This window comes from Athene cunicularia, assembly GCF_003259725.1.
Source record: "Athene cunicularia isolate RWA chromosome 8 unlocalized genomic scaffold, athCun1 chr8_part1, whole genome shotgun sequence".
Taxonomy (NCBI): domain Eukaryota; kingdom Metazoa; phylum Chordata; class Aves; order Strigiformes; family Strigidae; genus Athene; species Athene cunicularia.
This window is the reverse complement of record NW_020799109.1, coordinates 31,983,708-31,996,707: the sequence shown is the minus strand read 5'-3', so window position 1 is coordinate 31,996,707 and position 13,000 is coordinate 31,983,708. Positions and strand designations below refer to the sequence as shown.

Here is a 13,000-nt window from a genome sequence, read left to right as displayed (position 1 = left end):
TAAGAGACAGCCCCTCCTCCCTGCCCCTTCCCTGGAGCAGAGCAGAGCCCAGACACAACATGGCTGGATTGTGACTTACAGCAGTGTGTTTGTATCACCACAGCAGCTCCAGAGCACCCAGCAGAGCCCCAGCTCCTGCATATTAACAGCAGCTACAGCACCCAGGGGTTCCACACCCTTCCTCCCCTCCCTCCATTTATTTCACAACCCCACATTCCTCTTTATGAACCACCTCTACTGAAGACACTTGCAGCCTTCCCACCTACCCCAAATGTAAATTCATCCTTTGACCTTTCTGCAAAAATTTTTCACACAACAATACCCAAGGACCCAGGTGGTTTTGCTCCCAATTCATGCCTGGTTTTTATAAACCCTCATTACAAGGAACCTGAGTGAAAGTTCAGCACAGCCAGTGCTTTTGAGACTTTGTCCTTCCCATTTGTCATGCGAAAGCAAGACCAGAAATCAGGTACGTAACCATCCCCGGTGTAGCAGAAACTGAGGCCAAATGTTGTAAAGTCCCTGCGTGTTTCCCACCATGTCCTTTAGGACTCTGCTATGTATTTCTACTGATTTGGAAGACACTGGCTTTACAACACAGCAAATCCTTCATGTTTAAAAGCAAAGAATCAGCAGGTGATGTGTTCGCAGCTGCCAGACTCTCAAAAGGCAGCACGTTTCTTCCCCATGTCCTCTTCAGGAGGCCTGGGAGAAGCTGTTACACAGGAAGGCCAGGTGAAAAGCAACTGGTGCAGGCTTTGCCTAATAAGCTGCCAAGGCTATTTATGACTGGGCCCTAAAATAAAGCAAGACAAGCACTAAATGAATGAGTCCCCCCTTTTGCGACATTCTGCTCAGTGACTTACTCTTCTCACTGTATGTCCCACGGATCTTGATAGAAGTCAAGTTGTGGAGAAGCTTCTGGAAGTCAAATGCCGTAAGACCAGGCCTCCAAGGGTAATCCGTAGCCTCATGGAGCCTAGGGAGAAGAGCCATGCATCATCAGCATAGTGTTCAGATGCTAACAGCTGTGCCCTTTTAAAGCACCCTTTCCAACAGCGGTATTCTATTGCAACATAATTCACATACACTTACGCAATGCTGCTAGACAGCAAGCTTCAAATTAGCCTGATAAGACCGCTCTTCTAAGCTAAAATTAATGCTGTTTGTTTTCTCAAGAGCTCAGGCACCACACGCTAGGTCCCAGCTGCTCCCACTGTGCCTGGATAGTCCTCTCACCTGAAGGTATAGATCAGCACGTTCTCACTAGGGTAAGGGTTGCCCTGGGCAATGAGTGGCACTGACACTCGCAGCCCAGCCCCTTCCAGCACCAGGTCCTCTGCAGAGAGGCGTGTGTCCCGTCTGTCCACACGGAAGGAGAAGGTCAGATTTTGCCCGTAACTCAAAACCTGGTTGCCCAAGAACTTGCCTGAAAAGGGAAGAAATCCCTACAGTTAGGTGACAGAACAGAAAGGGCACAAGCAGCACAGAAAGCCTCACTTCTTGAATGACCTACGTGGTGCAACAAAATACATGGGGAAGTAGCTGTCGGAGATAACAGAGATATCCTGGGTCTCCGCACTCCACTGGAGTAAGACTTCTGAGCCATCGCGCTGCTCAGCACGCCACTCATCCTCTCCTGAAAAATCAAACATGCAACAATTAATACCACTTGAAGACAGTTCTGCACACACTTCTCATGTCATGCTGCACACTGCTCATACATAACTCATCTATATTCTGTAGACTGGCACTCCAGAAAGTAGCACACAGATAGCAAACATCATCCTTCCAGTTTAAGCCCCTAACTCAAGTGCTAACTTGAACCCTCTGAACTTTGAACCCTGTGATAACTACTGCTTCAAAATCATTTTTTCTAAAGTGCCTAAGCAGGGATGGGAAAACCTGAAGTCCCCTATGACTTGATGAGAGTTTCAGCCTTTGTATGAACTGTTCTCCAGTGGAATTTTAATTAAAAAGACATTATTTTCAAAGCATGCAGCATGAAAAAAATGCATACACAGGAAACTGACTGTATGGAGAGGGGGGAAAAAAAAAAAGATTTTTCCTGAGCTTACAGACCCATCAGAAACACAACTGTGTTTTACTCAGAGACACGTAAACCCTAGATCTAAAACGATTATAATCTTCGCAATCAGAAACTCCTGATTTGGTTCTAAAACTGAGGAAATGCTCCCTTTCACCTCTCTCAAGCTGTAAAAGGTTTATATTTGCAATTCCCACTTGTACCTGCATGGTATACATTAGTGCTAGGTGCCTAAGGCCAGAGCTGTGAATTCATTCCTCCCTAGCTGAATAATCAAGCTGACGACATGGAAGCTTCCAGTAACTTCAGAAGTAACTCGGCACTTCCAAAAAGAGGGATACTGGACCTGCCAGCCCAAGGTTTGCAGTCTTGCACAGAAAGGAAGGCGCAGGTTTTTTTTAATCGCTTCTGTACTGAGTCTACAGCCTAATCTGAGATACAAAGGAAGGTTCAATTTTACCAAACTGGAAGCTGGAGGTGATGCTGTGGATACTGTAGCCAATGGCGTTAGAGCAGACCGAAGAGTGTCCAAAACAGAAGCAGGGGGTACAGCCCCTTGGATTGGAGGAATCCAGATGGAAAAATCCAGGTTTGCATCTGAATATGTGAAAGAAAGAATTCATTTCCCTGACGTGCTTACCCCAGGCCATCGCTCGAATGTTTCTCATTCTTGAAACAAAGCCACAGAAAGAAAAACTCACCTCTCACAGTGGAAGCCTTCAACATTGTCCTTGCATGTACACCGTCCTGTCTCAACGTTACATTCCCCTGTGCTGCCAGCCAGATTGCAAGAGCAGGGCCTGAGAGTCAGAAGAGAAGGAAACTCATTCAGAGGCATACAGAGAATGCTTTACACTGAAGTTTTTCTTCTAGGAGAGCAGCAGCCCTCTTACCTGCACCCAGCTTCAGAGAGGGAGTGGAAACCTGGCTGGCACCAGTCACACTTGTCACCCATCACGCCGGGCTTGCAGCTGCACTGACCGTAGCTATCGCACTGCGTGCTGAGGGAGCCTGTGGAGAGAGCATGACAGGCACCTCAGCAGAACCATCTGGCTCGACTAGCCTGCAGCTTTTGAAACTTTACAAAACAGGCAAGAAATATGGGAAAAGAAAGCGGGAAGCATAGCTTCAAGCTGATGTGCCAGCTAACCTAAAGACTGCCTCTAGTTCACAGGGATTTCTCCCCTAGCAGCTCTAGGGATGAATCATTATCTAGTCTTCCAAACTATATTCAGCTTTTAAGTACTCTTACCACCTAACCTTTTTATATATAAATTTAACTTCAAATTGCATTTTTGTCCTTATTCCTGTTTTGTCCTCAATGTTGCTTTTGCATGCCTCAAATTCCATGCCTGTTTTACCCTGTAATGCACCATTTCTGAGACTTTATTCCCCAAATCCCTTGTGTCCTCCCTAATCACCATCTCCTCTTTGCCAGGGGATATCCTGACCTCTTCCCTTCATGTCCCAATTTCCTCCCTGAATTCCCTAATTGCTTTAAAAGACTAAACCGCAGCCTCAGAGTCAAGCTGTATGTGCCACTATTAACCCTAACAAACTCCTCAACAAAACTCTCATTTTTGGTAGGACATGCTCCTCAGTGCTGCTCTGTTCAAGCAGACTTGCACAAAAAGGAGCAGCAGGTTTCTTTAATCCATGGCAGACAAAATGCCTTCTCCCAAGCTTAAGTGTAGCTAGCAGCCTAGGAGTTGTCAGCACTGTAAGAGTTAACTACTGGGAGAAAAGTATTTTAATATACAGAAATAGCTGCTGCTTTCCACTTCAATCCACACCAGAAGATTATAGCAAAGTGAAGAGTTGGAAGACGATTAGGCTGGACAGGTTAGAAGAACTCACAAAACCTTTACCATATACAGCCAAAGTTCAAATCCCCTTTCCTAAATAATCACGAGACTGCAAAAAACAATACTCAGACAAGAAGTAGCAATCTAATGCTATCCAGTGGCTTCAAATATGCCCTGGGTGCCAGTGTGCCATGGGATACAAGCTGATGGCTAATTATAAAGCCCTCTGAAATTTGTCCTTAAAGATCTGAGAGGTCACCTCCCTGCTTCTTCTCGACCATCTCAGCTGACACCAATCCTCACCTCTCTTAAAATAAGGTCTGACATGAGGACCTGAGATAGCAGATGGAGGAAGAAAGAGGCCTTTCTTGGTCAAAAATTTCACAACTGTACAAGTCTCCAACTAAATTAGATAGAGACATACCCTGGCAGACCTCTCGCTGGCTGCTTTTAGGGCATGCTGCAAGCAATTACTTATTACAGCTACTCTATTTTGGAACATCACATCATATCTTACTATCTGTTACCCTTTTGTCTCCTTCCCGCTTATTTGCTGTGGGATGGTGTAGCTATGGGATCGCTCCATACAGGTCAAGGGGCTCCCTTGGTAACAAAAAAATTTGTTCTCCTGCCAGAATTTTTTTCTCTTTAGTGATTTGTTTGGGGTGTTTTTTTGTTTGGTTGTTTGGGTTTTTTTTAAAGAAGTTTACCTATTTTGAGTTTGTTTCTCACCCCACCCCTTTTTGTGTTTAAGGTTTCACTGGTTTGTATTTATAGTGCTTGGATACTCAGTAGGAGAAACTGATGCAGCTAAAGTTCACTACAATTTTTCACTACGAACAACTTCCAGAAATATCCACTCACATCATTTTGTTTATTAAGAATTTAAATGAGCTCTTTAATACCGGGAGCATCCAGGGTAACACATACACAGTGGAGAGGTAGAAGGAAAAAAAAAAAATTCTATTTCAGAACACATTTGAAGGAGTAAATGCTGCAGTAAATGTCTGCCCTTGCCACCACAATAACAATTAGATCCAAGGATAATTTAAACCAAAATACAACCCAATAAACATTTCCTACACGGGGAAGAAAAAGAAAGAAAAACAAATGAAAACCCCTCTTTTTTAACCCTGTAGTTTGCTATTAGCAGCATAACAGAGAGAATTAGTTTTCATGCATAGAAGTCTGCAAGCAGAAGTGTTTGCTGCCACTACTTACCAACTGGGTTGCAGCTGCAGGGCAGACATCCCTCCTCGCTCCCTAGGCGATAGAAGCTGTCCCTGCACCTTTCGCAGTGGGCACCATCGGTGTTATCCGAGCAGCCCGTGCAGTGGCCCCCGTGGCCTGTCGAGCGGTACAGCTCAGGGTCGAAGAAGCACTCCTGCGACCTCCCGTTGCAGTCACAAGCTGCCAAGACGAGGGTACCATCGGTGAACAGTCACAAAACCCACTACACAAAGCTCGATACTAACCTGTAGGGGAGCTGAAGTGGGAGCCTTTAACCATCCCAAGACCTATGCACACATACCTTAAGGCATTTGCGCATCAGTGAGAAGAAAGAGGGGCAAGCATGTTTTTGCTGTGGTTGAACACAAGGAGGGGGAGGCAAGGCTGTAACGATAAAATGGGCTCCTCAAGACCACTCTCATCTACCTCCAGAGGAAAACCAGCATTTTCTAACCTATTCCCTTCCACTTTGGGCTGCCATTTGCATCTGAAATGCCACCCTTCCACACAGCAACACTGATCTCAAGTCATTGAACCAAGCATGAGAAAGTAACAGTGAGGCAGACTCCATGCTGTAAGGAGAGTTTCTCCCCTGGATTTCAAAACCCCTCTGTCTAGGGCACAGGAGACCTGGGTTTCAGTGTCCTGTTGAGGGAAGCCACAGATCTTGACCAGACAGCTGGGACCGATCACAGAGGTCAGACTGGAAGAAAGCTTTTCTGTCTGAAAAAGCTTCCCCATAAAGTAAACTACCAGGAGCTGTAGTCTGCGACATAAACCCAAGCAAAATAAATTGGCATTCAGTCACAGAGATCAACATTTGGAGTTCAGAACTGTTGCAACAGCTTCAAAATTGGATAAAATAGTCAACAAGCAACTGTAAAAACCAGTAACAAAAATACAAGAGGAAGTCAGCAGATGCTAAATGAGGAGCTTTTTAAAGGGCAATTATACTCCAGCAGACTAAATATGTTTTTTCTCTATATGTCCCATACAGTACAATCCTGTACATTTTTACACACACCTCTTTCCTAAAGGTCACTCCCATTTTTCTCCAGGAAGGAGATGCCCCTTTCTAGGGACCTACCAGAAAGCTCCTACAGGATAGGAATGACCATCAGTCCCACAAAATCTCTGCAGAAAAACATCAGAACTGTGCTTAACAGTGGCTAACTGCAACTGCAACAACTTAAAACCATGCAGGGCCAGCTTCTGGATGCCAACAGAGGCAGGGGACCCAACCTGTGAGTGATTTTCCCCCCAAGTGTGGCTGTACATACGTAAGCATTCATTGGCACTCTCTGCTGTTGCTCTCCTCCACGGACGGTCGTTGAAGAAAGGAAGACACTTTTCACAGTCAGCCCCGAAGGTGTTGTGTTTGCAGTTGCAGACCAGCTTCCCAAACTCATTCTTCACACACTCACTTGCATGCCCATTACATTTACATCTGGTTAACGAGAGACAAGTAACAGGTATTTAAACTCCAGTGATCCAGGTCACTCACAGAGCGATGTTGAAAACAAAGCTCAGTTCTGAAAATCTCAGAAGAGACAAATTCGAAGGTAGATGGTCATAACAAAATTGAGAATACGGCTGCAACTGCTCAGTCTGGAGGAGAGGAGGCTCCAAGGAGACCTTACTAAGGTCTTTCAATATCTGAAGGGGGTTTACAAAAGATGGAGGGAGACTTTTTACCAGGGCCTGTAGTGACAGGACATGGGGCAATGACTTTAAACTGAAAGAGGGTAGGCTTAGACTGGACTTGAGGAAGGCATGTTTTACAATTAGACTAGTGAGGCACTGGCACAGGTTGCCCAGAGAAGTCACGGATGCCCCACCGCTGGAAGTGTTCAAGACCAAGCTGGATATGGCTTTCAAGCTGGGCTAGTGGAAGGTATCCCTGCCCACAGTGGGGCTGGGGGGGTGGACTGGATGATCTTCAAAAGGTCCCTTCCAACCCAAACCATTCTGTGAAACAAACAGGTGTAACATGCTTGAGGTAGGCATTTAGAAACACAAGAATGTTAACCTACTCTGCAGTCTGACATCACAACAGAATAAGTAGGAGATTCTGTTGGCTTTAGGTTAGTATATTCTCCACAGCTTCTCTCTCAGAGTCCAGGAAAAGGCATGCATGCTGGCCATGTGCTTGTAACAGTAAGAAATTAAATAGCACAAAAGGGACTAATACAGAAACCCAGGGACCTCCACAGCCTGGTGGTGCAGCCAGTGCAAATCCCCATGCTGTCAAATCCCCATCTCAGGACTGCTCTCTGCAAATAGTACAAAACACTTGGCTCAGCTCCATTTATCAAAACATTTTATCGTCAACAACTTAAAATTCAACCATAAGCTCTAGCAAAAGGAAGTGTCTTGTACAATGCTTCAGATTTTCATAGGAGATACCTCCCAAAATATATGTGAAGCAGTGATGCCGTTATTTTCTACTTACTGTTAATCTAGCCAGAGAACAATTAACAACACATTAAAAACCACACAAAGTACAGGGTAGGAAAAAGTTGGGGTTTTTTCTTTTGTTTTATATTTTTGTCACCCTTTTCACTCTCCACCCTTCACCTCCCAAATCATTTAATGAAGGAAGAAAAAAAAACATTCAACCTCTGTTTGCCCTGAAATTATAGCTACAAGAGGTTATACACAGTATTTGCAACCTTCATAAGTTTAATTTTACTGCATTTTTGGTTTAGGACAGTCAATAAAGATCGGTGCTTAATGGTACCATGTGAGTATAATCAAAATCTTTAAAGCACTCTAGTAAATCCTGACCAAAAGCTTTAAATAACTACAGAGGTTTATTGTCTACTTACCTACCACCCACAGCAAAATCAGAAATTGCATAGTAATAAGACTTGAGAACTTTTGGGTCATTGAAAACTTCATCTCCAAATGTGTTCAGACGGTTGAGGGTCACTCTAATATCTGTAGCCGTCACCCATTCCTAGAGCAGACAGAAATCCCATCAGATTAAATATCAAACACCCCCTTCAAGCATGTACCAGTGCTGTGTCATTAGCAGTTGTATTCACAAAGTCATTCAGCAATCAGCAAGTTCCTTATCATTTTCCGCTCTGCACCTCGGAAGCTCACCCATCCCTGCCCAAGAGGCCTCACACCACATCCTCCTGGTTTGGACATGTTTTTGGGACCCTACTCCTCTCTGGGTACCCTTTCCAAAGCCTCTTCACATCTTGACTGCTCTCAACTGGGAAGCAGTGGGTAATCTCTTCCAGCAAAAAGTGCAGTGCAGGCAATTATGCAAGCTCACTAATTGTGCATATCTATCTGACCATAGTTTTCGTGCAAAGTCACACAGCACAAACAGGAAAAGCTTTAGGGTACACTCATCTGCAGACATACACCGCCAGAGGAAAACACAGACAGACGAATGAGGCTGGGGGCGGCTGAGGAAGGAAAACAGACAGGCAGATCTGACTTACAACACAAGAGCTTTTCATAATATTTACACAGCATCTTCACCACAGTCCCCTACCCTCCTCTAGCAACGGCCAGCAAATGTAGCCTATCTCCAAATTTCACACCACCTTCAGCCAGTGACTGTCATTAGTACCTCCTTGTTTTTATTACAGCTTCTGCAATGCCATTTTCCTTCAAACACCATAAAAAAGAACACAAAAAACCATCCCTGTATGTACAACTGTGCTGCAGCTACATCCCTGCTTAGCCATTTCGCTAGTACTATATGATTTACAAACACTGCATAAACACATGGAAGTGCTGAGCACAAAATACACATTTAGTACAGTTCTGAAAAGCAATGCCAGAAGTTTGCACATGTTTTAGGAAACTGGAGGTCAGGTATCTCTAATCCTTACACAGAGAAGTTAATCAGAAAATTACACACCATATCACTAACTTGAAATCTCTCCATTCACCTTAACGATTAAAACCTGTTTTCTGCAAGGGGCAGCTACACCAACACAGTGGTCAAACTGGTTCTTTTCCATTTCAAGAGTTCTTCCCCCTTTCTCATTAATCTCTACTTTTGTTTGCAGAAGCAAGCCCCACCAGATTCTGCTCTTCCTGCCCACTGGCTGGGGATCAGAGACAGGCTACTCTAATAGAGATGAGGGAAGACATGGTGATCCCAGCTCCAAAAGAAAGGGATGAGCCCTGATGGGGCAAATCCCACAGCTTTAGCTCCCTGCTGCAATATATGCTGGAGAAGTCATCAAGCAGAATACAGAAAGTGGCAAGTAAACTGGATACACTGGTGCTCCCAGTATGCTCCTGACCGCTGTCCAACTGGCACGGTGAATGCTAACAATAAAGAACCCCGACCGAACCCCCTCACAAGCTGCCTGTAAGAGAAAACAAATACTGTGGATAAAACCAACCTCCCCTGCCCCAACACACATGTAAGAGAACAGGTTAGGGTTTCCAATAACCCTTTATTTGTTATGAAGAATCTGACACTTCTTAATTTTTTTGTGCTCCAAATATACATGCAGATGCCTCAAATACTCGTGTAGCTTAGACTTTACCTTCCTTTGTCCTTACACCTCGAACAGCAACAAAATGCCCACAGCTGCTTTCTAAGCAGGCAGAGATCTGCATTCATCCTCCTCTAAAGACTTCCATAATGCCAAATAAGAAATCACCCTTAACACCACGGATTTTGCTTTTTGTACCACAGACTAACAATAGAACTGAGTTCAATTCTTCCTTTAGAAGCGTCTCTTTGGATTGTCCATCCCAACTTACCTGTACAAGGGCCTTTCAGTATGTAAAGGACTACATTCAGTATGTAATGCAGCCGGCAGTCAGCACAAAGCCACCATCCATAACAGCCTCAGCTCAGACCACCTGACTTGGTCCTGCTCACATACCTGTAGCACAGGGCTGTTGTCAAAGTTATAGGCACTGGGACGCCCCTCCAGTGTTGAGAATGCAACGTTGCCTCCAGTGAGGGGGGAGATGTCACTGAACTCATCCGTGCAGAGTGCCTGCTGCTCATCCTCCCCAGTCCGAATAAAGCCACGATTGACTTTGTGATACGTGCTCTCACAGGAGCCACTGTAATATTGGTAGGGCACCCATGGGCCATCTTCTCTGGTGCGCTTGTAGATTGCAAAGCTTTCAGGCCGACTGGTGTGAAACTTCAAACGCACATATGTGATGTCAAAGGCCTTTCCTGCAGATGAGAGGATAAAGACATGAGACCCAAATATCTTAAAACAGAAAGAAAGAGTGGCATTGCAATTCTCTCTTTGGAAGAAACACCTCCTCTAGTACTACCCAGCAGGATGAGCGGTGTCCAGTAGCACCAGAAGTAGCTCTTCCAGTCCTATGTACTGTATCTGCTGACAAAGACAAGGTGAAGGAACTGAAAGCAGAAGTTGAGGGCAGGCTGAGACAAATACACAGACCTACAGATTTCTGTGCAGCCAAACACACATCCCGTAAGCACAATTCTCTTCCTCAGACATCACCAACAGCATCCTTACCTCAACAGGTGACAGACTACATAAAACCCACAGACAGTTTGTGTGTATCTAAGGCCAGGTCCAAGTGAACCATGTCATTCAATAATATTTCTTCCAAATACATGTATGGGAGAAACAGTATTAACCAGAGAGGTAAGAGTCACACTGTATTTTGAACCTCTGCTTCCTCCCTAGATAGACAATAACCCAAACTCTTTCTACTACTCATAAAGCCTTTCCTCCAGCACTTAACTGCTGAGTACACCCTCTTCTACTCATTCCCTGGGAAAGACAAAAGAAGGTTTAAATTTCCCAGACCATATGATTAAAGTCACCAAGACACTTTTCAGATCAAAGTGAAGTGATTTACAAAATAGCCACGTTCTCCCTCTCCTAGGAGGATAAATATCAACCCAGCTCCCTGCCCTGTGTTCTTAATAGGTTTTTGGTGATCAACAGATTGTTCCCCCCCATGGATTCCTCTCCAGTGACTAGAGCATCTACCCCTGTACACACAAACCAAATGCCCAGGGAACTCACACCCCTGAGGAAACCCATTAAGGGAAAAGGGCCGTAGCACACTTCTACCACCTTCCTCCACCATCCTGGCCAGCTGAGGGGCATGTTCCCAGGAGGCAGCATACAGCTATGTGCTGGCTGGTTTTGCTCCACCACAGCCAACAGACTATGTACCATCAGAACACCCTGGAGCACGTAGAGAACTTACTAAAACTACATGATGTTTGTCTGGAACAAAACTTTGGGTGTTTAGACCCTGCCATGCTCTTTTACGCTCCCACCACCTCCAAGAAAAACACTGCTCTAAACAGAGCAGTGCTCTAAGCTGTCACGGGTCCCTTCGTTGAACAAAACCAAAAGCTACTGTAAGAGTTTCAACTGATTGAGAAACAGGTTTTTTCTGCCTGTAGAAGTCACAGAGATTTAACCTCAACTTGAAAAATTAATTAACTCCATCATGTTAAATTTTAACATGAAGCTTTGCACCTGCTGAACAGTGGCTCATTTCACAAGTTAAAGCAGATCAGAGGCACCAGGCAACAAGAACAGTGTGCCTCTCAAAGCACACACACAAAAACTAGTGGCAATGAATGAGGTCATGAACCAGGGTTCTTGCTCACCAGCCACCCACTAGTCAGACCAGGACCAGTCTACATTAGGCATGTCACACCCATGGCCTTGCACAAAGGAGGAACCTTTGTCCTTTCTGGCTGCTGGAAACAAAAAAAAAAAAAAAAAAAAAAGAGCCAAGACATACAGCACCTGAAAAAATTACACCTACATGTCCCAAGGATATAAAAGGACCAATCTTGTGTTTAAAGCCAAAGAAAGCTGCTGATACCCCAACCTACTAAAAAAAAGTACCGTGTGTGACAATGCGAGACAGCTGGAGCATTGTGCAGATACAAACCCCCTTAATACTTCCCACAAAGTACCCTTTCCTATTTCTATCATGCATGAGGTTACGGGTGACCTAACAAGAGGGAAGCTAGACATTCACAATCTGTGGCTCTTGCTCAATACTAGCTCAGTGTTGGTTTGAGGTAAAGTTACTTAATGAGATGTTATACACAGAAGACAAGTGAGAAACAATCACATTATTAATGCCAAACTGCTTCTATGAGGATCTAGAAACTCCAAAGGATCAACACTTAACAGCATAACACAGCTTAGATGTACTCTCCCCCCTTGCTGCCCATTACAAGAGATTAATTATGTTTCCATTTACCTGGAAGTACTTTTCTTATGAATCTCAATGCAAGTAAAGCAGACATCACATGTTCAAATCAGTCCCTCTCAGGCTTCCCATTTCTCCCACTACACTGTCTCTTCTCAACAACAGAGCTCCTCACTGAAGACAAAGTACGCTTCAGAGGTGAAGAGTGTGCACATGCAGAAAATCAAGGTGAGCACACCGGACACAAGCCAATAGGCTGGGCACGCACAGATATCTTCTTCAGGTCCAATGACAAACAAATCCAGGATATAGTCCCCAATTTTTCCAGATAAAGGCAAGGAGTCCCAGAAGCAAATGCCTCATCATTCTTCTGAATGAAAACCTTAGTACATGTGTTGACCTGCAACTTGCCAGCCTGAGAACTTCACCAACACCTTGGATGGGCAGCAGCTAAAACCAGACCTACCATCATGGCTTTATCACTAATAAAACTGCCATCAGCTTAATGAGAAAGTTCTCTTTGAATCCAGGTGCTAAAGCAAACTACAAGGCTCAAAGTCTGCCCTGGTGTGATTTCTTTAGGCAATTTTCATCACAAATGGACAGCAGGCAAGAGCAGCCGTTCTGTAAGTCAAGAGGGGGAAAAAAATAAGCCAGAGGCAACAGCATGAAGATCATTCAATTAAAATTGTGTCAATAATAGCCTGCTACTTTGACTTGGGATGGTTACTTGTCTTCTACTAGCCTAATGAGGGGC

The 13,000-nt window shown here is 44.5% G+C and overlaps 1 protein-coding gene across 1 annotated transcript in view; it reads right to left on the bottom strand.

Moving 5' to 3' along the window:
- LAMC1 (laminin subunit gamma 1) overlaps positions 1–13,000 on the bottom strand; it is a 79,870-nt gene that overhangs the window by 14,934 nt on the left and 51,936 nt on the right. The window contains exons 2-11 of the mRNA XM_026854025.1: positions 9,951–10,255; positions 7,911–8,041; positions 6,363–6,529; positions 5,074–5,262; positions 2,941–3,058; positions 2,749–2,847; positions 2,508–2,644; positions 1,517–1,639; positions 1,240–1,429; positions 867–979 (exon numbers count right to left, since the gene is read on the bottom strand). Of these exons, the coding sequence (XP_026709826.1) occupies positions 867–979; positions 1,240–1,429; positions 1,517–1,639; positions 2,508–2,644; positions 2,749–2,847; positions 2,941–3,058; positions 5,074–5,262; positions 6,363–6,529; positions 7,911–8,041; positions 9,951–10,255 (1,572 nt within the window). The remainder of the gene's footprint in view (positions 1–866; positions 980–1,239; positions 1,430–1,516; positions 1,640–2,507; positions 2,645–2,748; positions 2,848–2,940; positions 3,059–5,073; positions 5,263–6,362; positions 6,530–7,910; positions 8,042–9,950; positions 10,256–13,000) is intronic.